The sequence below is a fragment of the Chlorocebus sabaeus genome, chromosome 15, assembly GCF_047675955.1.
Source record: "Chlorocebus sabaeus isolate Y175 chromosome 15, mChlSab1.0.hap1, whole genome shotgun sequence".
Classification (NCBI taxonomy): Eukaryota; Metazoa; Chordata; class Mammalia; order Primates; family Cercopithecidae; genus Chlorocebus; species Chlorocebus sabaeus.
This window is the reverse complement of record NC_132918.1, coordinates 65,298,877-65,324,640: the sequence shown is the minus strand read 5'-3', so window position 1 is coordinate 65,324,640 and position 25,764 is coordinate 65,298,877. Positions and strand designations below refer to the sequence as shown.

Genomic DNA, 25,764 nt, shown 5'->3' with positions numbered 1-25,764 from the left:
ACTTCACGTCCTCTCTTGACAACACCGTACTGTTCGCTGTCTCCTTTTCACCCTGCATCTTACCTTCCCCTCATCTCTGTCGCACCATGACCACCTTGTCAGTGCCTACTCTTTCCCTTCTCGTTTCATCTTTTTCTTCAGGTTCCATTTTCCTGTCATGTCCCTTTCCATTAATCACTTTTTCTCTTCCCTCAGCTTAGGAGCATTCTTACATGTACATCTTGGCAGGGAGCACCTGTAATCACAGCTACCTGGGAGGTTGAGAATGGAGGCTTACTTGAGGCCAGGAGTTCAAGACCAACCTGGAAACACAGCAAGACTCTGACTCTTAAAAAAAAAACAAAACACTTGCCTGGCATGGTGGCAAGCACCCTTAGGCCCAACTACTTAGTGGGAGGCTAAGGCAGGATGATCATTTGAGCTGAGAGTTCCAGGCTGCAGTCTGCAGTGAGTTATGATCCAGACACTGCACTCCAGCCTAGGCAAGATCCCATCTCTTAAATAACAACAAAAAAAAGTACATCTAGCAGTATTTAATTATATTTAATTAATTTTACAAATAAGTATAATGATTTACAAATAGTTCAGTTATATAGATCAGAATTTAAGGTTACTTTTTTTTACTATTCATTTTAAACCAATATAATGAGCACAAACATGTACTGTATTAATTTGAAGAAGCTTCTACTTGTTAGCTAGAAATAGGTATCAGGTCAAGTCTTATTACTTGAGACACTGATTCTACTCATGTTTTTATCTGTATTTTAGCGACAATATAACCACAAGGGATTAACCAATCAAATGTAAAAACACATCATTTTAACAAAAATAAAGGCAAGTTTTAAAGCTTAAGGTAAGCTGAACAGCTCTTTTCTTCACTCTATGACTTAGCTATTCATAATCACACAATTGGAACATCAAAATACTTTGTCAACGTATGATTCGATTAAATGAAGCAGGGAAAAAAGAAAATCTCACCCCCAATGGTACTCTCTTGAAATTCATGAAATTGGCCTTTCACAAAACGAAGCACTAGGCTTGATTTGCCAACAGCAGACTCTCCCAGAAGTACTAGTTTGAACTGGCATATTTTATTTCCAGTATTTGGCCCGTTGGGTCTTGTTGCGCCTCGATTAGCCATGTCCAAATTTGAAATAAGTCCTTAATTTCAGATTCTTCAATGAACTTCCAGAATTCAAGGGGTCAATATTCTTCTTTCTGGAGGTAAAGAAACCTGTAAAGAAACAATTATGAATTAAATATACAAATCAGTAAAGCAAATTTACTATTAATCACTTTAAATTTTGCCTATAGCACGATTATCTTAAGCTCTACTAGACCTTCAATGTCACTATCTTTTAAAGGAAATTTAAAGGTATAGGATTTGAGCCCAAAATCATTTTTTCTTTTTTTCTTTTTTAAAGGCTAACCTCAAAGCTTCAACTTTGTGCCAGGCGGTACTTTAAGTACTTAACTTCTCAACAATCCTATAAAATGACATATTATTACAATCCTTATAAATGAGGAAACAAGCACAGAGATGTTAAGAAGCTTAATTGAGGTCACATAGTTACTGTCACAGAAGTGACACACAGCTGAGTTTCAAACCCAGGCAACCTGAGAGATGACTCGAGCTCAAGTTTTGTAGCCAGGCTACTTGGGTTAACATTGTTTTGAGAAAAATTATGTTATTAATAAATGGGAAGCTTTTAGAACAGATCCTAGAGTTTAGTATTATTTGAAGTCTTCTGTTAAACGACGCATTTTTCATTTAATTAACGGTAATTTTGGACAACAAATATTTTCAGTATCCCAGGTTTGTGTGCCTAATGGCAGACAGACGTAAAACTGTTTCTTCATCTGCTCAAGTATACCATACACAGAAATGCTAACAGTTGTTCTCTATGTGGTGGGATTATTACTGACTCATTTACTTACACTAATTGTAACTTTTTTGTAGTTTTTAGACGAAAAATATGCATGACTTTTTTTTTAATTAATTTTTTTGAGAAAGGGTTTTGCTCTCTCACCCAGGCTGGAGTGCAGTGGCGTGGTCATAGCTCACTGTAACCTACAGCTCCTGGGCTCAAGCAATCCTGCCACAACCTCCTGAGTAGCTGGGACTACAGGCGCTCAGAACCATGCCAGGCCACTTTTTTGGTAGAGACACTGTCCTGCTATGTTGCCCAGCATGATCTTGAATTCCCGGGCTCAAGCAATCCTCCTGCCTCAGCCTCGCAAAGGGCTGGGATTACAGGTGTGAGCCACCACACCCAGCCTGCAGGCCATTATTTTTTATTTAAACAACACATTAAAAAATCTAGCCTGAATGGCAACTCCTGTGCTAATTTTTAATCTCTAAGGAATTAGTGAATATTTGAAGAACCTTTTTCAATCCACTCACAAGCCAATCTTAACAGTTTCCTTCTATTTTTAATCAAAATCCGAATATATACTAATATATTAAACCTGATGATTCCCTCTCTAAAAACCCCGCTATATTTCACTTAGCTACCTCATATAAGAAATATCTCTTTCACACTGGACACAGTGGCTTATACTGGTAAATTCCAACACTTGGCGGTTGAGGAAGAAGGACTGCTTGAGACCAGCCTGGGCAACAGTGAGATCCTGTCTCTGTATTAAAAACAAAAGAAAGAAATACGCCTTTCCCATAAAATCAGTTTATAATATGCTCTTGATACTGAATTCCCTAACATGTCCACGAGATCTTAGTTCTTAAGGCAATAAAACTACCTCCCTGCCTTAACTAAACACCAGCTTTTTAGAGTCCTTATCTTTTACCATTACATTCTGAAATATTTACAGATTAATTGAGGTAATATCTGAGTTGCTTCTAAATAACGACGTATAAATAAAAATGCCCCCTCCCCACAAACATACCAGACTTGGGGGTCTAATCCTGGCTATACCAATATCGGCCTGGGCAAATTCTTTAATTTCCAAGTCTCTATTCCCATAATATCTAACTTGCATAGCTGCTGTGACAATTAAATGAAACAATACATGTAAACAATCTCTAATAAACATAGTAGGGATTGAAATTGTCAATAACGTGGTCCTTTGATAAGAAAATATCTAGAGAACATCATATGTACTGAAAATGCACCAATACATCTTCAGATATCACACAAGCAGTATCAATTAAAACATTTTCCATTTGTCTTTTTATTTACAAAAACAAGAAATTACTTATCAAGGACAACATGCTCCAAATTTCTACGGTACTTTCAAAATTTCAGGCAAAACATCAGACTCCCATAAAAAAAAAAAAAAATCAAACAAGATTGATTTCACTTTGACTTTTAAGGTTTAAAGTTACTTAACTTTGGCTACTCCCCTTGAGGATCTCAAACAGGAAATAACTAGAGTTAATAGTAAATAAACACTTAGCAAAACACGAAGGTTAAAAATTACGTGTATTCATTTGTATTCACTGCTTACTGAAACTTGTTTTGCAAAACAAGAATTTTGCATAATATACATTTGTAATCTTTTGAAAATAACTGTTAATCATTCTATAGTTAAAATCCTTCTAAGTGTTCTTTGATCAAAAAATTGGGCACTTATTTTGTGCCAGGCACTGTTCCATGTACTTTGCTTACACAAATGCTGAGTTATCACTTCCATTTTACTTTAGGAATAAAGTTTATGAGCAGTCTTGAGTATTCCCAGAGATATGCAAGTGTTTTTTTCTTATTATGTAAAAGGCAACTGATTGAACGCTTTGATTCCACTTAAGCAAGACAAAAACTAAGTATGTGAACTATGACGTTCAGAACTTAAAAGTTTGAAAAAGTCTCAGAGGTAAACAGCTTCCAGGGAAGATAACACCAGAACAAGTTTCATGGTCTCTACCCAGTGAAGGAGTTCAGCGGTCCTGTTATCTCGAATTTATTTAACGCTGTAGTTCACTACCTTCCATACATAAGACAAGAGTCTCTAGACGGCCCATTTTGACGAGTCTCCCACCCACCGACACTACTGGTCTTTGGAAGTTGCAGGTAGGCGGAGCTCCCCATATTCACACCTGCAGTAGGCCCGGGTTCCTGCTTGGAGAGCACCTGAGTAGCTTATAGCCAACTCCAGATCGCCTGGATAAGCACCACTCGCCAGGTCCCTTGGCCTTTCCAACCTCCTCCCCCGAACCTGGCTGGCTTTGACCGAGACCCCCAGGACTGCCAGCACAGGGACCAGGCGGAACCGCGGCCTCCAGTACACTTTCCACGGCGCCATCTTGAGAAGGGAAAGGGTGACACCCGTCGCTCCCTCAGTCAGTCCCCAAATCCCGGTCTCCAGAGCCCCTTGAGGATGAGTCACCAGGGCTGGCAGTACAAGACGCCGGGTTCGATAGTTCTCTGGTCCAGGCCACTGCTGCGCATGAGGGAGAAGGGGCGGGGGTCTTAGTACCCGCAGGGCCGCGGACAGGCTGGGGATCGCGGATAACCTGGGGTCCAGACCCCCCCTGCGCAGGGGGAGAGGCGGTTCGGTTACCTGAGACCGCAGCAAGCCGGGCTGCGGGGCCGAAGCTTCCTGGCACCAAGGCCCAGGCGTGGCCCGTAGGATGAGTGTGTGTCTATGGCGGTGGTGGTGGCGGCGGCGGCGCCGTCTGCTCTTCGCGTCGCTCCCCTCACACTGGACTGTGCGGGGCTCTTGCCGTGGTGCCGCCCCTGTCGAGCTCCGTCTCCGCCTCTCGCCGCTCCGCCTTCCTCTTTCCTTTCCCCTCCTCCGCCGCCGCCGCCGCCGGCGATGGAGTTCCGACGAATTCTTCCTCCTCCTCCTCCCTCTGCCTCCTCCCCTAAGGCCAGCCGCTGGCTCCTTCACGAACCAAAACACAAACACTCAAGTCCCACCGCCGGAGCCACTTCCGCTGTCCGGTGTCGGCCCCGCAGCCACGTCGCTGCACGCAGCGAACTACGCCCCTTCGTCACTTCCCGTCATCGCCAGTGCCCCCGCTCCATCCGCTTCCCCGCCCCTTCCCGAATCCCTCCCCGCCCAGGTCCGTTCGCGGGGCGGGGCGAGGCAAGATGTCACGTGACCCTGCGAGTGGCTCTGACCGGAGCTGGCCGCCTTTCTCCCCTTCCCCCACCCCAGGTACGCGCGGCCACGCCCTCTCCAGCGCCATTGTTATTTGGGCTGGGGGGGGGTCCCTGGGCTCACGGCGGCCGGGTTCGGGGGAAATTGTTTTACTATGCTTTGGGGGAAGACCAAAATATCTTATTTTTTTGTTTGTTTTTTGTGCCCAGCCCTTGTGGGAGCGGCAAGGTTCCCTCACCCCAATCCTGGCACCTCGTCGAAGGGGCTTTATTAGAGGGAACTTGTCTAGCACTAGAGAACCTCCCCCCAAAAAATGTCCCTGGGGTTGGGTGGGTCGCTAAAGGCTGGTAAAACGCATTTACCCCAAGTAGGAAGAGAGGACCCTTCCTATCCTAAAAGCCGCCTTTAGGCGCCTGACAAAAGTCGCTTCTATTAAGAGTTTACGTGGTTTTGGTAGGGGGCGGAGAGGGCCAAATCCTAAAATAGCATCTACCTTTTATTCAGAATTTCCCTTCGCTCTTTACTCTACTAAATGCTTTACAGGAATTATCCAGTTGAATTCTTACGCTAGGAGTCTTTCATTCAGAAACTAACTTGTTAATCGTTTGTTCCCTACATTCGAATTTTAGTTTCCCTTGGTGGTCCTCACCGCTGTAAATCTGTGTCCAGCCCAGTGCCTGGCAGCCAAGTTTTCAGTTCTAGTTGTAGATGTTTTACAGGTAAATAATTTGAGACACGAGAGATTGAGTAACTTGTCCGAGATCACTGCTGTGTGGTGCCTAAGCTGGATTCTGATGTGCGGGTTGGCTCCAGAATGTGAGTTGTTGAACACAATTCTGGTGAAAGACTACCCGAGACGTTCGTTACCCTCCTCGGGGGACCTACTGAAGATGTGAATCCCACACCATAGTCAGTCTCTGGAAAGGCTTCTGCCACCAACCCCCCCCCAGCCTCCGCCAGAAACATTGTTTTGGTAATTTGGTAGAAGAATATTAAATTGATTTTCCTTCAGAATAAAGGCAACTTTTCAGTTTGCAGTTTACAATGTATAACGCTGTTGTGATGGCGAGAATATTGTCCTTGAAGCATACCGGGTTAAGGTATCCTGTGGGCGTGCAGTCGGCGGCATTGTGTAATGAAGATGATTTGAACTTTGAACAGCCAGTCTTTCAGATCAACTACCCAGTTGCCAGAAGAACGTAATGTGTCATACTTGTAAATGGTACCTGTGGCATTTTATTCTCAAGGAGTTGTTCCACTATTAACTATTAATCATGGTGATAGCTCTGGAACAATCCCAGGAGGAATCAGGAAATAGGATATGTGACATCAGTTTTGTCATGGCAACAGCATGCCCAAAACCAAACCTATTCCACTCCAAACCTGCTTCTGCTTAGAGAATGGCATTAACATCCTCCCAGTCACCCAGACTTGGAACTGCAGAATCATCTTCAACTCTTTCTTCTCACAAACCATTGTCCATTCTATCAACAAATTATCTAATCCCCAAATTTGAGGTCAAATCTCAACACCTGGTCCATGGTAGTGTTTATATAAACTGAAATTAATGCATACTGCTGCTCTTTCTGTCCATTCTTTACACTAGCTACTCTACTAAAAAAATGTTCAATGCTATCTCATTACTTGCCAGTCTAAAGTTCTTTAACTCTAGTACCAACCCACGTTTCTTTCATTCTGTTTCTATAGAATCCCTCTCCCCAAACTCTTTATTTGTCCCCTGACCACACGTATCTCTGTTCCCTGAATATTGCCTGTGTGTTGCCATCTTGGTGTCTGATCACTTTTTTTTTCTCCACCTGAAACACTATTATTGCCCATAACTGCTGGCTCCATCTCAGCCAGGACACCAGTTCCTCTGGATAGCATCTGCAGATACTTCTACTGGATTTAATTATTATTTTTTCTGTAATTTCACAATACTTTGCCTTACTCTCTATAATATCTGTCTTAAAATCTGCCTTATTTTAATAGTTAATGAGCACCTGGACTTTACTCCTTAGTCTTTCCTTCAATTATAAGGTTTTTAAGGGCTGTGACCATCAGTTATTCATCATTTCAGTTCTTCACAAAAGACCTTTGACTGCTATAATAGGAACCCCCAAAGTATTGGTGAACTTAATTACATTTAGAATTGTGAACATTAGACTAAGAAGACCTCACAACGAAACATCCGATGCTGAAATTTACAAATTGCAAAAAACTCCCTGTTTCATCGTTCCAGTATGTTGCTTCCTCACTCATTCCTGTTTACCGATTTTGTCTTCACCTCCTTCATGAATATATTTCACAATATTTTACAGTTTAGTCATAATGTTTGCCTGGGAGAGTGCTGCCCTGGTGGCTGGCATTTCTAAAGATCCAGTAGTAATTTTAGAGGAATTAAAATGCTACAGTAAAGCTCTGTTGTTGTATTGCCACTTGCAATATGCTTGTGTTTTCTTTTTCATAGCCCCAGATAACTGAGGAGGACTGATAATTGTATATATTTTAGTGTCAAATGTGGAGTCCTACCAGTTGATAGAATTTGTTACGGAAGGTACAAAATGGAGAAATAATCGTAAAGACTTAAACACTGTCTTTGGTGCTTATACTGCTCTCAAATCTCCAAATACTCAATAACAAATTCCCAGTGGCAGGCGCCTCTCAACCATTCACAGGTCCCCATACCCTTTTCCTTCTCTTCCAGGAAATCTGTCCTCCCTTGTGTAGCTAAAGAATGAATCTTTGCATAGATGATAATGAAAGTTTACATTTACTTTTAAACTATCTGGAGACAATTCAAAATTTTTCCTGGAGACAAACCAACAGTAACTCAAACATTGGCATGGCAGCAAGTCAGTGAATAAAAGGCTGTGAAAACTTAAGCTAGTCATGCTTAAAAAGTTTGTGTCTTCTCCATCATTCAGGCTTCAGCTCAAATGTCATCTGCCTAAGGGACTTCTAAGCCCACTAATTCTAAAGTGCTTTCTTACATGTCGAAGCGGTCTGTTGTCTTCATAACAGCACCATTTGACATGATATTATGCAGTCTTCATAACACTTAGCACCATTTGATACGATATTTTGCATCGTTCCACTTGATGATTATCTATCCTTACTAGATTATAAGCTCCATGAAATAGGGGTTGGGTTATACAGTCAGTCCATCTGCTGGTGACTGGTTCTTGGACACTCCCCTATTCCCCCACCATGAGGGTACCAAAATTTGCAGATGCTCTAGTCTTATGTAAAATGGTGTAGTATTTGCATGTAGGCTATTCTGTATGCTTTAAATCATCTTCAGATTACTTATAATAAGTAATACAATGTAAATAGTTTTATTGTTTTTAAATTTGTATTATTTTGTGTTTTTTTCATTTTTTAACTCAAATACTTTCTATGGAATACAGAGGGCTAACTGTATTCCCAACACTGACACAAAATAGGGAGGGACTCAATACCTATGTGTAGAATGACTGAATGAAGTGAATGAGGCCTTACCTTGATTTACATACTGCAAAGTCATTTGAAGAATTTATTGGGATTTATTGAATGCAGTGGCCACTTTTGGGGTTCCTGTGTCTGTCTTCACAATCCAATCCAGCCTACATGCAAACAACCATGTTTAAGGGACCTGCAGTAGGTATTCATCTTGGCACTATCTACTCTTGTGTGGTTGTTTTCCAGTATGGAAAAATAGAGGTAATTGCCAATGATCAGGGAAATCCAATCACTCCAAGCTATGTCACCTTTACTGATACTGAACAATTGCTCAGTGATGCCACAAAGAATCAAGTTGCAGTGAACCCCATTAAAGCACTTTTTGATGCCAAATCTGATTGCTGATTGGACACAGACTTGATTATGCTGTTGTCCAGTCTCATATGAAGCATTGGCCCTCCATGGTAGTGAATAATGCTGGCAGGCCCAAGGTCCAAGTAGAATACAAGGGAGAGATAAAAAAACTTCTGTCCAGAAAGGTGTCCTCTAGGGCACGGGTCCTCAATCCCCAGGCCACGGACTGGTACCGAGCTGTGGCCTGTTAGGAACTGGCTGCACAGCAGGAGGTGAGTGGCAGCAAGTCAGTGAATCTTCATCTGTATTTACAGCGGCTCCCCGTCATTCACATTATCACCTGAGCTCCTGTCAGGTCAGTGGCAGCATTAGATTCTCATAAGAGTGTCAACCCTATTGTGAATTGCACACGCAAGGGATCTAGCACTTCTTATGAGAATCTAATGCCTGATGATCTGTCATTGTCTTCCATCACCTCCAGATGGGAACGTCTAGTTGTGAGAAAACAAGTTCAGGGCTCCTACTGATGGTACATTATGATGAGTTATATAATTATTTCATTATATATTACAATGTAATAATAATATAAAGTGCACAATAAATGTAATGTGCTTGAATCATCCTAAAACTATCTTCCCCTCATCCTACCCCCTGCAACTTGGTCTGTGGAAAAATTGTCTTCCATGAAGCTGGTCCCTGGTGCCAAAAAGGTTGGGGACAGCTGCTCTGTTGTTCTGACAAAGATGAAGGAAATGGCAGAAGCCTACCTTGGGAAGAGTGTTACCAATACTGTGGTCACAATATCAGCTTAGTTTAATGATTCTCAGCATCAGGCTACCAAAGATGCTGGAACTATTACTTATCTCAATGTACTGAGAATTATCAGTGAGCAAACTGCTGCTTCTGTTGCTTATGCCTTAGACAGAAGGTTGGAGCTCAAAGAAACGTGCCGATCTTTGACCTTGGAAGTGGTATTTTTGAATTTTTATTTATTTATTTTTTTGAGATGGATTCTCACTCTGTTACCCAGGCCGGAGTGGTGTGATCTTGGCTCACTGTAACCTCTGCCTCCTGGGTTCAAGTGATTCTCCTGCCTCAGCCTTCTGAGTAGCTGGGATTACAGGCGCCCACCACCACACCTGACTAATTTTTTTTGTATTTTTAGTAGAGATGTGGTTTCACTGCATTGGCCAGGCTGGTCTCGAACTCCTGACTTCAGGTGATCTGCCCCCCTCAGCCTCCCAAAGTGCTGGGATTACAGACGTGAGCCGCCATTCCTGGCTTTTTTTTTTTTTGTAAGACAGAATCTCACTCTGTTGCCCAGGCTGGAGTGCAGTGATGCAATCTTGGCTCACTGCAACCTCTGCCTCCAGGGTTCAAGCCTTTCTTGTGCCTCAGCCTCCCAAGTAGCTGGGATTACAGGCATGCGCCACCATCCTCAGCTAATTTTTGTATTTTTAATAGAGACAGAGTTTTGCCATGTTGGCCAGGCTGGTCTCGAACTCTTGACCTCAGGTGATCCACCTGCCTCAGTCTCCCAAAGTACTGGGATTACAGGCGTGAGCCACTGCACTTGGCCTGGAAGTGGCACTTTAAATGTGTCAGTCCTCACTGTTGAAGATGGAATCTTTGAGGTGAAATCTACAGCAGGAGACACCAACTTAGGTGGAAAAGACTTTGACAACCAAGTGGTCCACCATTTTATTGCCGAGTTCAAGCACAAGCATACAAAAGATATCAGTGAGAATAAGAGAGCTATCTAACATCTCCATACTGCTTGTGAACATGCTAAGTACACTCTCTCTTGAGCAACCAGGCTAGTATTGAGATCCATTTTTTCTATGAAGGAATCAACTTCTATACCTCTTACACATGCCCGATTTGAAGAACTGAATGCTGACCTTTTCTGTGACACCTGGACCCCGTAGCGAAAGCCCTTCAAGATGCCAAACTAGACAAGTCACAGATTCATGATATTTTCCTGGATGATGGTTCAACTTGTATCCCCAAGATTCAGAAGCTTCTCTAAGACTTTTTCAATGGAAAATAACTGAATAAGAGCATCAGCCCTAAAGAAGCTGTTGCTTATGGTGCAGCTGTTCAAGCAGCCATTCTGTCTGGCAACAAATCTGAAAATGCTCAAGATTTGTTGCTCTTGTATGTCATTCTTCCTTTCCATGGTATTGAAACTGCTGGTGTAGTCATGACTGTTCTCATTAAGCATAATACCATTCCTTCCAAGCAGACAGACCTTCGCTACCTACCCTGACAAGCATCCTGATGTGCTTATTCAGGTTTACGAAGGGTGAGCATGTCATGACCAAGGATACCAACCTGCTTGGCAAGTTTCAACTCATAGGCATACCTTTTGCACTCCAAGGTGTTCCTCACATTGAAGTCACATTTGATATTGGTGCCAATGGCACCTTCAATGTCTCTGCTGTGCATAAGAGTACAGGAAAAGAGAACAAGAGTACTGTCACTAATGACAAGGGCCATTTTAGCAAGAAAGACATTAAGTGTATGGTCCAGGAGGCTGAACAGTACAAAGCTGAAGATGAGAAGCAGAGACAGGTGTCATCCAAGAATTCCCTTGAATCCTATGAATTCAACATGGAAGCAACTGTTGAATATGAGAAACTTCAAGGCAAGATTCATGATGAAGACAAACAGAAGATTCTTGTCAGGCATAATGAAATTATTAACTGGATAGATAAGAATGAGGCTGTTGAGAAGGAAGAATTTGAACATCAGCAGAAAGGGCTGGAGAAAGTCTGCAATCCCATCATTACCAAGCTGTAGCAGAGTGCAGGAGGAATGCCTAGGGGATTCACTGTTGGTGGATCTTCTCCCTCTGGTGGTGCTTTCTCAGGGCCCACCACTGAGTAAGATAACCCAAGTATAGATGCAGCATCGTTCCACACACTTGAAACATTGAAGGACCAAAGTAATTCTGTGGCAGTTTTTTTTTTTGATCAGTCAATGTAGTTTAATTTTTCCTAGTCAAAATTTGCCCAAAAAGGCGTGTAATCTCATAAAAAAAAATAAAAAAAAAAGAAGTACATAGAAAGTAAGCCTTTAAAGGAATTGGAGAGATCATTCCAAACTGGGGCAGGAAATTGAGTTGACTTCATGAGGAAGATGGTGTTTGAGAGACGTAGAAAGATGGCTGAGTCAATAGGGGCAGTGGGCCTTAAACTCCTGTAGAGGAGATACAATCAAATCTATAACACGAAGTTGTTGGAGAGTGCCAGAGTGTCATCCATGCCAGTTCAATATCAATTGTTCAGTTCTACAGTGGCTTATCAAAGCCTCTTTTAGATCAGACCCTGTGCATGCCTTTAGAAGGCTTGCTCTTCAAGAAGCATCTAGTTTAGTATACAGACATGGAAACCCACATAGATCATAGTAGGATAAATACTATGTTACAAATAAGTTTGAGGTGCTATGGGAGCATGAAAGAAGGAGACCCATGGCTGGGTGTGGTGGTTCATGCCTGTAATCCCAGCACTCTGGGAGGCCGAGGCTGGCGTGTCACAAGGTCAGGAGATCGAGACCATCCTGGCTAACACGGTGAAACCCCGTCTCTACTAAAAACACAAAAAAATAGCCGGGCGTGGTGGCAGGTGCCTGTAGTCCCAGCTACTCAGGAGGCTGAGGCAGGAGAATGGCGTGAACCCGGGAGGCAGAGGTTGCAGTGAGCCGAGATCGCGCCACTGTACTCCAGCCTTGGCGACAGAGTGAGACTCCGTCTGAAAAAAAAAAAAAAAAAAAAAAAAAGAAGGAGACTCAACCCAGGACGTGCTACTGGGAAGACGTGCTACTGGGAAGAAGTAATCCCTGGGTTGAGTCTTGAAGAGCATTTACCAGGCAAGGAGGGCAGAGGATGTGTTGGAATAAAGCATTCCAAGCAAAGGGGACAATAGGAGCAAAAGTAGAAAGTCATAAAGCAGACTGGGTGTGGTGACTCATACTTGTAATCCTAGCACTTTGGCAGGCCAAGGCGGGTGGATCACCTGAGGTCAGGAGTTCGAGACCAGCCTGGCCAACACGGTGAAACCCTGTCTCTACTGAAAGTACAAAAATTAGCTGGGCATGTCGGCGGGTGCCTGTAATCTCAGCTGCTCGGGAGGCTGAGGCAGGAGAATCGCTTGAGCCCCGGAGACAGAGGTTGCAGTGAGCCAAGATCGCACCACTGCACTCCAGCCTGGGTGACAGAGTGAGACTCCGTCTCAAAAACAAAACAAAACAAAACCGGAAAATCGTAACATAGCCCAGTGTGTGAGTGGAACTGCAAGCCCTGGGTTGAGCTGTAGTACAGGCTGCAGTAAGGTGGCAAGTGTCAGGGATGAAGCTGAAGAGGTTGGTAGGGACCGGATCACAGAGGTCCAATTTATGTTTCTGAAGGTTCTCTCTGGCGATCCTTGCGGTGAGGAGAGACTGCAGTGGGCTAACATGAAGGCCAGTGTAAGGGTGATTGCAAGATTCCAGTTAAGATGTAATGAGGTCTAAACCAAGTCTGTGACTGTGAAGACATCAGAGATGTTAGCCCACATTTCTTATTTTTTTCCTAACATTTTATGATGAACATTTTCCAACATTCAGAACATCAAAGTAATTGTACTGTGAACACCCAAATATCCACCACCCAGATTCTACAACTAGCGTTTTACTACACTTGACTTTATCACGTATGTCCAGCCATGTATCAACACTTTATGCATTTCAAAATTATGAACATGTGTACACATTCCTTTAAACATTTCATCATGCATGCCATTTACTAGAGTTCAATATGTGAACCTTTTTAAAGGTCAAATATCCATAAAATGAAATAAATGCACGCATCTTGAGAGTATAATTTCATGTTTTGACAAATGTATATACCTGTGTAACCCACATCCCTACTGAGATACAGAACATTACCATAATCTCAGAAAGTTGCCACCTGTCCTTTTCCAGTCGATTACAGCCCTTACTCCTTTCAGAGTTGACCTTGAGTTTGGAATGTGTGAAAATAGACATTCCAGGTGAAGGGAACCTGGGTGGCTCCCTCTCCAGCCAAGGCATAGAGGCAGTTAACTAGGGAAGAACATACAAATGTTAGTAAACAAGTTTGGATGGATGCCCTTCAGCCTTCCACCTTTCTCCCTGCTAAGCCCCATCTTTTTGAGTCAAAGCATAAAACATTGAAGTAGAGAGGAGTTGAGTCAAGGGACTGTCAGGCCCTCAGGAGCTAACAGTCTTCAGGGGAGGAGGAGACAGAAGCACTGACAGTCACAATTCCGTGTAACAAATGTTAAATGTTATCTTGTACCAGGGTCAGGGCTATAACCAAGGGAAGGGCAGAAAGTTAGGTAAAACACCACAAATATGCCACAAGGGTTTGTTGTATGTGTGTATGTCTGAAAGAGAAAGAAGTGATAAGGTGAGTGACTCAGACTCTTGGTACTGGAGGAGCTCAAAGGAAAAGAGAGAAGAGTATTTACCAGCCATGAAAAGTTTTCTGTAAGTAAAGTCTTAAGGGATGTTGACTGTTAAGTGTGGTAGACATAAAGATGTCTCAGTTATAGTTAACAGAAAATGCGAGTCAAACAGGGACACTGGCCCATGTAACTGTAAGTCTAGAGTTATGTGAGTTTTAGGTACAGTTTGATCAGAGCTTTGGTCCTGATGATCTCACTGCTGTCCTATTTTGTGTGTGTTAGCTTTTGTCTTCGGGATACTTCTTCATGGTCACAATATGACTGTTTGTAGCAGTTTAAAAATTAAGCTGCTATAGTAAATTCTTGGGCATTCTCAATACTTGAGTATGGAACATGTGCTCGTGGAAGGAAATAACATTGCATTTTATAAACAGTATTGCAAATGGAAAATGCAATGTCTTAAATAAAACTAAGTTTGGCACCATAAAAAAAGAACTAAGGAGAAGAATATTTATGTTAGCCTTCTAGAAAGTTGTAGAAAATAGTTTTTTGGTTTTTTTTTTTGAGACAAAGTCTTGTTCTGTCATCCAGGCTGGAGTGCAGTGGTGCGATCTTGGCTCACTGAAACCTCTGCTTCCCTGGTTCAAGTGATTCTCCTGCCTCAGCCTCCCGAGTAGCTGAGACTACAAGTGAGCATCACCACACCCAGCTAATTTTTGTATTTTTAGTAGAGGTGGGGTTTCGTCATGTTGGCCAGGCTGGTCTCGAACTCAAGTGATCCTCCTGCCTTGGCCTCCCTAGTATACCCTACTCACTTTTAATTATTTATTTCTTTATTATTTTGAGACGGAGTTTCGCTCTTTTCACCGAGGCTGGAGTGCAATGGCGCGATCTTGGCTTACTGCAATCTCTACCTCTTGGGTTCAAGTGATTCTCCTGCCTCAGCCTCCCAAGTAGCTGGGATTACAATCACCGGCCACCATGCCCAGCTAATTTTTGTATTTTTAGTAGAGACAGGGTTTCACTATGTTGGTCAGGCTGGTCTCGAACTCCTGACCTCAAATGATCTGCCCACCTAGGCCTCCCAAAGTGCTGGGATTACAGGTGTGAGCCACTGCACCTGGCCTTGTTTTTTATTTTTATTTTTTGAGACAGGATCTCACTCCATCACCCAGGCTAGAGTGCAGTGGCATTATCATATCTCACTACAGCCTGAATTCCTGGGCTCAAGTGATCCTCCCACCTCAGTCTCCTGAGTAGCTAGGACTACAGGCATGTACCACTATACCTGGCTGATTTTCGAAATTTTTTGTAGAGACAGGTCTCACTGTATTACCTATGGTTGTCTTGAACTCCTGGACCTTTATTTATTTATTTGTTTATTTATTTATTTCACTCTGTTGCCCAGGCTGGCATACAATGGTACAATGATGGCTCACTGCAGTGTAGACCTCCTGGGCTCAAGTGATCCTCCCACTTCAGCCTCTCAGATAGCTGAGACTACAGATGTGAGCCACCGTGCTGGGCTAATTGAATTCTTGGTGTTAAGCAATTCTCCTGCCTTGGCTTCCCAAAGTGTTGGGATTACAGGTATGAGTGATTGTGCCCAGACTCCTACACACTTTTAAAAAATATTTTTGGATTTTAAGGGGTTTTTGTAGAGTTCTGGAATCCTGTAAAATCTTTTCAAATTCTGTTTTTTTTGTTTTTTTTTTTTTTTAAGATGGAATCTCACCCTGTCGTCAGGCTGGAGTGCAGTGGTGTGATCTTGGCTTACTGCAACCTCCGCCTCCCAGGTTCAAGCGATTCTCCTGCCTCAGCCTTCCAAGTAGCTGGGACTACAGGTGCCTGCCACCAGGCCCAGCTAATTTTTGTATTTTAAGTAGAAACGGGGCTTTACCATGTTGACCAGGATGGTCTCGAACTCCTGACCTCATGGTCCGCCTGCCTCCACCTCCCAAAGTGCTGGGATTACAGGCATGAACCACCATGCCCAGCCGTTTTTCTTTTTTCTTTTTTTTTTTTTTTTTAATGGAGCCTCACTCTGTTGTTCAGGCTAGAGTGTCGTGGCGCCATCTCGGCTCACTGCAACCTCTGCCTCTGGGTTTAAGTGATTCTCTTGCCTCAGCCTTCTGAGTAGCTGGGATTACAGGCGCCGGCCACCATGCCCAGCTAAGTTTTATATTTTTAGTAGAGACAGGGTTTCACGACGTTGGCCAGGCTGGTCTCAAACTCCTGACCTCAAGTCATCCGCCTGCCTCAGCCTCCCAAAGTGCTGGGATTAAAGGTGTGAGCCACCGTGCCCAGCCTAATTCAGTTCAAATTCTAAGCTAGGTGTTTTATATCCTATATGTGTAGAACATGACAAATATTTACCAAATATACTTTCATTAAAATCTGAGGGGTGAAACCCCAATTAAAAAAAACCTCCTACTTAAAAACAGTAAAGTTTTAGTTGGCACATTATCTTTAAAATACAATATGCCTTATTGTGTAGCATATCTCAAACTTTAAAATATTTACTTTAGGCCAGGTGCAGTGGCTCACGCCTGTAATCCCAGCACTTTGGTAGTCTGAGGCGGGTCGATCACTTGAGGTTAGGAGTTTGAGACCAGCCTGGCCAACATGGTGAAACCCCGTTTCTACTAAAAATACAAAAATTAGCCTAGTGTGGTGGCACATGCCTGTAATCCCAGCTACCTGGAAGGCTAAGGCAGGAGAATCGCTTGGACCCAGGAGGCAGAGGTTGCAGTGAGCCGAGATTGTGCCACTGCACTCCAGCCTGGGCGACAGAGGGAGACTTGATCTCAAAAATAAAACAAAACAAAACAAAAAACAAAAAAGCACTTTAAATGTGATTTAAAGCCTAGTTATTAAAGTGTAAATGTTCTCAATGACTTTACGATGTCTTTATGCCACAGTTGTCAAATATAATATTTCTAGAATTTACAGTTGTTTGTTAGTACTAAAATTACTACATGCAGGGCGGAGGTACTTGGACAAGGAACGACCTAAAAAAAGGGATCATCACCAGAAAGTTTATTTGTTCATCATCACCAACATGAAGAGGCCAATGGCCAGGAAGAAGCCAATCGTTGAAACTATCCTAAAAGGACTGCATTGCTTGGGAAACCAGAGAAGTTGGTGAACATTTGATCTAGCGCCCAACGCCACATCACTCAAGTTTTCTTGCCCTCCAAATCTAACAAAGAAAAAGAGAAAGGAAGCAGGGATAGAGGGGAGGAGGAGGAGGGATGGGAGAGGGGGAGAAGGGAGAGAGGAAAGGCAAGAGAGAGACAGAGCGGGGGGGAGGGGAGAGGAGAGTGGGAGAAAGGGGGAGGGGAGAGGAGAGGGGGGAGAGAGAGAGGAAAGGGGGGGGAGAGAGAGAGAGAGAGAGAGAGAGAGAGAGAAATGAGAGATGTGCGGGGATCTGTCCAAGGAGGACTTGAGCGCCAAGTCCCGCCCCTGTTTCCCAGGTAACCGGATAAACAGACTCCATCTTTTCCTCGGTGAACTCAGCTAGGTGTTAAGAGGCAGGCAGGAAGCAGTGGGCAGGAAGTACGAGTGAGGTTGTGCTCTTTCCTGAGAGTGGGGTTCCTCAAGGGATTGGAAACATCCCTGGGGCCAGGTACAGTTTTCCCCTTAGAGATGAGTGCTCTTGGAGAAATGAGAGTGGGGAGAAATCGTCCCTGAACGTGGAGATTGGACACCCCAAGTAAGGGAAGGATGATTTAGGAGACAGGAGGGTCATCATGGGAACAAAATTTCCCATGGAGTTGGGGATCAGAGTGGGATTAGGAAAAGAAGATTCCCGATGCAGGGAGAGCCCTGTGGTTAGTAATAAGTGTGAGGGAAGGATGGCATCACCAGAAACAAAATTTCCATTGAGCAAGGGGCTTGAAATGGGATCAGAAAGACAGAATATTTCTAAGTCTCTCATGCAGAGGGGTAGTTTAGGAGTCGACAGTGTCTCAGCCTCAGAGGGAACAAAACCTTCTCTGTTGCCAGGAAGAATGGGGTTAGAAAATGAAAGTCGTCTTGCAAGATACACCCATGAACGGATAATACAGCCTCCTTTGGGCAGGGTGTGTGGAAGTCCACAGGCTGTAGGGAGCAGCAGAGCTCCTTTAGCTAGTGGCTCTGAAAGGGTACAGCAGTTAGTGGGAAAGCCTGCTTTGGATATGGAACCAAGACAGGAAATGGAAAAAGAGTCTACCTGTGTTGTAATGAAACCCGGCACAGAGATTAAGCCTCCTGTGGAGGTGGACATTGGACTAACCCAAGCCGAGGAGCCAGAGGAGACTAAGAATACAGAGCCCCAAATGGGCTTGGTTATAGAACCTTCCCGATGCCAGTTTGCCCAACAACCTGAAGAGAGAAAGGAGGCTGGAAACATTGAATCAGGAGTGGAACCTCCAGATCGCATCAGACCCATATACTCTGGGAAATTTTTTGATCGAACACCTTGCTGGCCAAGTGTAAGTTTTTTCCACTTTCCCTAGGAACTAAACTGTGTATAGCTGTGTCTTTATTGAGATGATAAAGTGATGAAACTTGTTTTGAAGAGACAAATTACGAAGATTTCATGAGATTCGTAAATTTCTTGCTCCACTGGACTCCTTGCAGATGTTACTTAGATTTCTGATTCTCTGCCTCCCTTCCTAGATGTCAGCTTTGTTTTCTGTGCACACTAGTGGTTTGTTCTGATTTCTTTCTCTTTTCTCCTTTAACCTTCATTTCATTTTCCTCAAGCCTCTCACATATTGAGATACATGAAGATACACGCTGTGTCCTAATAGTCACACTTTTCTTTTTCCATTCATTGTTTAGTCTGTGAGTTATTTGTTCTTTCAGCAAAGACTTGTGGTGGCCATTGTGCCAGGTACAGCACAAAATAAAATGAAAAGTACATGATCCCTACTTCTAGGTTTAGGCTCACTCCAGTAATGGAGATAGATAACTAAAGGAGTAGTATATGGTTATCCAAATGAATAAAAATCACACTATTCTTCCTTTATAGAAGTGCACTCTGAATACAGAGCTCAGTGTAAAGATTGCACGATTCTGTTTAGAGGAGATGGGAAAGGCTTAATATTTGAGCTAACATTGAAAGGTGTCAGTATTTGAAGAAAGAATGAGGTTAGAACATTTTAGGCATAAAAAGGTACAGAGAACAACCAATGTTTCCTATGTTTGAGAGGCATGAATAGTTCTATTCAGCCAGCAGGGTGTTGAGAGATGAAGATGAAGAAGAAATACGTAGAAGACATCTAAAGGCCCAGAATGTAGGGATAAAACATACGGATACAGTATCAATGGTGGATCTTAATGAGGGTAGAAATAAATAAAATTTGCCTTTTAGAAAGATAATTCTGATATCAGTAGTTATGATGAACTGCAAGGGAGTTAGAAGAACGTTCCAAAGTTCTGATGGACTGGAATTAATGTAGAGTTAGAAAGAATACAAAGGAGACTGCAATTTTGAGAGGTTTTTAGATAATATTTTAAAAAATTGCCACTCAGTTGTGGATCTATGTAATGAGTATGGGAAGGTTCATGGATGACTCAGGAGTTTCTGTGTTGATGATGATCTCTTTGGGTTTGGTGGCAAATGAATGTCCAGTGTTGGCTATCTTCAGTATGAGATAACAGGTGAAGAAGCCAGGGAGACACTTGGTAATATGAAACAATTGATGCCCTGTGGGTGTGAATGGGAGAAGAAAGTCAAGGCAAGAATCTTGGGAAACATTGACAAGAGGTAATCAGTGAAAAAGATGTCAATAAGGTGAGTTCTTGAGGGCAAAGACTATATCTTGTTTATTGTTAACCTTCATGTCATACCACAATACCTGGCTTATGGTGGTCAGTCAATGAATACATGTTTGATAAATAGAAGGAAGCCTGGATGATTAAATGGGAGAAAGACCAGTCAGAAAAGAAAAAGGTAAGTCTGAGACACTGGTATTGAGGAAGATAAGAAAGTGTCCTTAAGGTATAATATGAATAAAATATTCCACATACTGAAATTTGAGAATAAAACTCAACTGAAGAGGTCACAGGGCTTCCACAGAATTTTGTCTGGGTTTGAAGACTTTTCCCCTTCAGACTCAGAATGTTCTTTTCTTCTGTGCCTCACATTGCTTTCTGATTTCCTCTTTGGATTTTCCCAGCCACTTTACTTGACCACACCTGTTCCCATTTCTGGATTGGTTCTGCAGTTTATAGCTTCTGATCTGATCTGATCTGATCTCACACACATGCAGACACCAGCTTCCAGTTTCCAGCACAGGCAATTCTAAAACCTCTGCTTCCTCCCACTTCTCAAACCTTCCTTTCTAAATGTGATAGGACCAGAAAGAGAGTGTTGAGGAGAGAGTGACCAGCAGTGTTAAATCATCTCTGATGGGCCTTGTGCAGTGGCACTTAATCCCAGCACTTTGGGAGGCTGAGGCAGGAGGTTTTTTGTTTCTGTCTTTTTTTTTTTTTTTTTGAGACAGAGTCTTACTCCATCACCCAGGCTGGAGTGCAGTGGTGCGATCTCAGCTCGCTGCAAACTCGTCCCCCCGGGCTTAAGTGATTCTTGTGCCTCAGCCTCCCAGTAGCTGGAATTCTGGGAGCATGCCACCACACCCGGCTAATTTTTTTTTTCCTTCTTGTTTTTTTTTTTTTAATTTAAGTTTTATATTTTTAATTGAGAAGGGGTTTCGCCATGTTGGCCAGGCTGGTCCCCTACTCCTGACCTCAAGTGTTTGGCCCACCTTGGCCTCCCAAAGTGCTGGGATTACAGGCATGAGCTACCACACCCAGCAGGCAAGAGGATTTCTCGAGGCCAGGAGTTTGTCATCAGCCTGGGCAACATAGCAAGACTCTGCCTATACAAAAAAGAAAAATTAGCCCAGTGTGGTAGCGTGTGCCTGTAGTCCTAGCTACTTGGGAGATGTGCGAAGATCATTTGAGCCTGGGAGTTCAAGGTTCCAGTGAGCTATGATCACGCCACTGCATTCCAGTCTGGGTGACAAAATGAGAGCCTGTCTCCAAACACAAAGTAAAAATAAGATTGATTAACTTTGGACATTAAGAAATTACCAACATTGTTAGAATGACATAATAGAAAAAGAATTCAGATTATAATGTACTGAAGAGCAAATGGGTTATTAGAATCAGAGAAAGCTATCATGAAATTTTTTTCCCTTAAGAAATACGGCAGAAAGAGAAACAGTAAATATTCCACTTAGGAATCTTATTATTTAGTGAATCAGTGGAGGAGTTTGAGATAACACAAAGGAAGAGAATGGGTGGAACCAGATTCTAGATGAGTGGAAGGGAATGGAATTAGGATTATAGGCAAGAGGAGGGAATCTAACTTCATTAGAAACAAGGCTTCATTTAAAAATGATTTTTAAGATGTTAAAATATTTATTTTGATTATAACACAAGACAATCCTAGGCCAAAAGAACAAAGCTGGAGGCATCACGCTACCTGACTTCAGACTATACTGCAAGGCTACAGTAACCAAAACAGCATGGTACTGGTACCAAAACAGAGATACAGACGAATGGAATGGAACAGAGCCCTCAGAAAAAATAGTTCATTTTCTAAGGGTAAACCATCTTCATATTTTTGGCCTAAGCCCTACTTGTTTTGATATATTATGTTCATAATATATCCCTGGATTTGACTTGCCAGTGTTTCACTAGGATTTTTGTATTTGTGGTTCTCTGTAAATTTAGACAGTAGTTTTTCTTTTTGTGTTTGGTATTAGGGTAATGCTAGTGTATAAAAAGAATTGAGAAGCTTCTCATCTTTCCAACTGTCTTTATGCTTTCTTTGTATGTTATTTATAGTATTAGCTACTATATAGTAAGTAATATAGTACTATATATAGTATATACTATATTTAGTATGTACTATATTTATACTATATACTATATTATAGTATTATATACAGTATTATATAGTATATATGTAGTATTATGGTATATAGTATATATTATGTAGTATATACTATATAATACTATATAAAGTATATACTATATAATAAATTATTATATTAAATAAATATTTAATAAAATATTAAATTAAATAAATATTACATAAAATAATAATATATAGTATATACTATATAATACTATATAATACTGTATACTATATTTAATATATACTATATCATATATAAAATAATATATACTATATCATATATATTATATATAGTATATATACTTCCGTATATAATATATACTATATATAGTATATACTATATATACTATAGTATAGTATATGCTGTATATACTATATATAGTTTAAACTAGTATAGTTTATATATAGTATATATATACTAGTTTAAACTATATATAGTATATACAGCATATACACTATAGTTATTTATTTATATATGCTACAGTATTTATTTATAGTATTATCTACTTCTTGTAAGCTTGGTTAAACTCAAACAGCTGAAAAAGGAAGGGAAGGAAATCCCTAACATCCTGACCAGGGGATGGGATGGTAAAGTATTTGATGCCCCTGAGTCTCAGAGTAGGAAGGAAGTGCATTTGGGTGAGGTTGAAACCCAGTGTCAAGCATGGCTTTTAGGAGAGTTTAGATGAAAATCCCCATTGTGAATAACCTGCAAGATCAATCCTTGAGGATAATCTCTTTGCATCAGGTTGCATTCAGGGAACTGGAAGAGCTTATTTTAATGAGAGAGCTTTCCAGTTTTGAGCAAGGAAGAGTAGATACACCTCATTTTAGGAATACTCATCCTATGGTTTGAAGTTGCTGCCCAAAGTTGGTGTTTAGTTGCGGGTGAAGGTTTGCTCTGATGGATTTATGAGACCCATCAGGCAAGTTCTTCTATTAAAGCAGTCGTGGATATGGAACCAGTGCAGCAAGGAAAAGTTTCCAAGAAATACTGGCTTAAGGAGAGATTTCTGGTGTGTCCTTAATCAAAAAGATTCTTGTGAAAGGAGGTCCTCTGTGTGGAGGCCTGGTAGCCCTTGAAAGAGCACTTGACTTTTGAAAAACACTCTCAGAGATCAAAATCTCCACAATGGTCATTTTCTAAGATATCCCAAGACTGTCCGTTGATTTCCATCAATGCACTGACTATGGCAGAAACCTGGAGTTATTAAGACAAAACATCTGAAGCATACAAAGTGCATTGGTAAATGATATTGAGCCCTGGAATAGAAAGAGGAAGAAGGGAAGAGAGCTTCAAGGGCAAGTTTACAAAAATTACAGTGTCCACGATAGCGTAGTGCCATGGGAGGTTGAGGCTGCAGTGAACCGTGATGGTATCACTTCACTCCAGCCTGGTTGACAGAGTGAGATCCTATTTAAAAAACAAAAACAAGGCCCGGTGGGTGGCTCATGCCTGTAATCCCAGCACTTTGGGAGGCCAAGGTGGGCGGATCACCTGAGGTTGGGAGTTCGAGACCAATCTGACCAAAATAGAGAAACCCCACCTCTACTAAAAATACAAAATTAGCCGGGTGTGGTGACAGGGCCTGTAATCCCAGCTACTCAGGAGGCCGAGGTGGGTGAATCGCTTGAGCCCGGGAAGCGGAGGTTGTGGTGAGCCGAGATCGTGCCATTGCACTCCAGCCTGGGCAACAAGAGTGAAACTCCATCTCAAAAATAAAAATAAAAAATAAAAAAACAAAAAACCCAAAAACCCACACACGCACAAACAAACGCTGGGGCTACATAGATGAAAAATTACATAGCACTTGCATTCAAGGAGCTTAGAGTCTAGAGACTGGAGACCAATAGACAAATGACTTTTTAATATGGTAAATGTCATGCAAAGGGGTGCCTTGCTTTTTCCTGTTCTGTACTAGTAGAACCTGACAGCTATTTTGGGAATAGGTGGAGGGAAAGGTGTCCCCCATTAATAAATCTTGTGGGACCTTCCTAGTTATGCAGGCCCTGGTATTGGAGAAAATACCAGGTACAAAGATTTATTTTGTATGCATTTGCAAAGCTAATCTCTGCAGAATTCTGGGAATTGGGTGTTTTTATTTGCATAATGGATTCAATGTCTTCTGGGCAGAAAGGGAATGGGTACCATCACTCCTAATTCTCTCTGAGATGTTTAGAATTGGGGATCTCTCTGGGCAAAACAGAGGGATCTTGACCAAGGGCAAGTGGGAGAGCTGTAACCATTATGCTAACCCACATTAAATTTGAAGAGTGGAAGGTGGTGTGATGATTATGGGTCTGTGGGTCCTGAGCAGCTGAAAATGGTCTTATGTCAACCTTCCTGAGTTGACTTGAATCTTGGGACTCACTTGTATGAGAAATGAAAGAGGTACTTGGCCATTAAAGGCTGTAACACGGGGGGTTGACTGAGGAGGTGGCCAAGCAAGGTGTCTCCGGTGTGGTTAGGGACTGAACAAAGAGGCAGCTGAGCAAGGAGATGGTTGGTGCAGTTGGGAGTTGGGTTACAGACAGAAAGCCTAAGCAGATAAGTAAAAATATTTAGGACAATAATGCCAGGGTTATTTAGGACAATAACCCTTTTCTCACCGACGGAGAAAAGGGTTACAAATATGGAAAGGAGAAGAATAGAATGAATTGTTGTGTTGGATTGTGATAAGAGGTATTCATATACATTTATGATATATCTATATATCTATGTCCATGGATTCTAACTACATACATTTAACTAGACAGGATATTATAGGATCGATATACACGCAAGTGTATGGGAGTGTTTGTCTATTCATATGTTTCCTAACTCTATTTAAGAGAGCTTAGAAGCAGTATTTCTCTAGTAGCAATGAGCACACCAAAATCCAGATCTTTATTTCTTAATACTATTCTCTATGAAAAGAAATTAAGCTCCTTGGAGAAATGGCTGACTCTAAGACTTGCACAGGCTAGTACGATATGAACATGGAACATCTTTGTGAGCAAAAAAGTGAGAAGAATCCTAAAGAATCATGCAGATATAAAACAAATTTGAAGAAACAAATGTGATGAGTCTTCCCCTAGCCCAAACTGGTATACATTGAGTATTAAATAAAATTGCCTTTGAATAAAATAGAAATCCACGAGTACATAGGGATGTAAATACATACATGTGTGAATAAATAGTGAGAAAAGGCCTGGTGCGGTGGTTTATGCCTGTAATCCCAGCACTTTGGGAGGTCGAGATGGGAGGATCACGAGGTCAGGAGTTCGAGACCAGCCTGGCCAACGTAGTGAAACCCTGTCTCTACTAAAAATACAAAAATTAGCCGGGCATGGTGGCGTGTGCCTGTAGTCCCAGCTACTCGGGAGGTTGAGGCAGGAGAATGGCTTGAACCTGGGAGGCAGAGGTTATGGTGAGCCGAGATCATACCACTGCACTCCAGCCTGGGCAATCCAGCCTGGGCAACAGAGCAAGACTCTGTCTCAAAAAAAAAAAAAAAAAAAAAAAGAGAAAGAAAACTTCCTTGCAGTATAAGTATAATGCAATTAATAAATGTAGAAAGAATGCTA

The 25,764-nt window shown here is 42.1% G+C and overlaps 2 protein-coding genes and 1 pseudogene across 5 annotated transcripts in view; 2 read left to right on the top strand and 1 right to left on the bottom strand.

Moving 5' to 3' along the window:
* RAB5A (RAB5A, member RAS oncogene family) overlaps positions 1-4,938 on the bottom strand; it is a 36,644-nt gene extending 31,706 nt beyond the window's left edge. Inside the window, exons 1-2 of the mRNA XM_008009261.3 lie at positions 4,516-4,938; positions 979-1,234 (exon numbers count right to left, since the gene is read on the bottom strand). Coding sequence (XP_008007452.1) covers positions 979-1,141 — 163 coding nt within the window. The 5' untranslated portion in view covers positions 1,142-1,234; positions 4,516-4,938. The remainder of the gene's footprint in view (positions 1-978; positions 1,235-4,515) is intronic.
* Positions 4,939-5,033: 95 nt separating this feature from the next.
* The window catches only part of EFHB (EF-hand domain family member B), a 64,841-nt gene continuing 44,110 nt past the window's right edge, over positions 5,034-25,764 (top strand). For 3 of the 4 annotated variants that reach the window (XM_008009263.3, XM_073023637.1, XM_008009266.3), the window contains exon 1: positions 17,721-18,757. In XM_008009263.3, coding sequence (XP_008007454.2) covers positions 18,032-18,757 — 726 coding nt within the window. In that variant the 5' untranslated portion in view covers positions 17,721-18,031. Of the gene's footprint in view, positions 5,116-17,720; positions 18,758-25,764 lie in introns of those variants that run through there. The other variant, XM_008009265.3, reaches the window with a different exon arrangement.
* LOC103241746 (heat shock cognate 71 kDa protein-like) lies at positions 8,492-12,530 on the top strand (annotated as a pseudogene).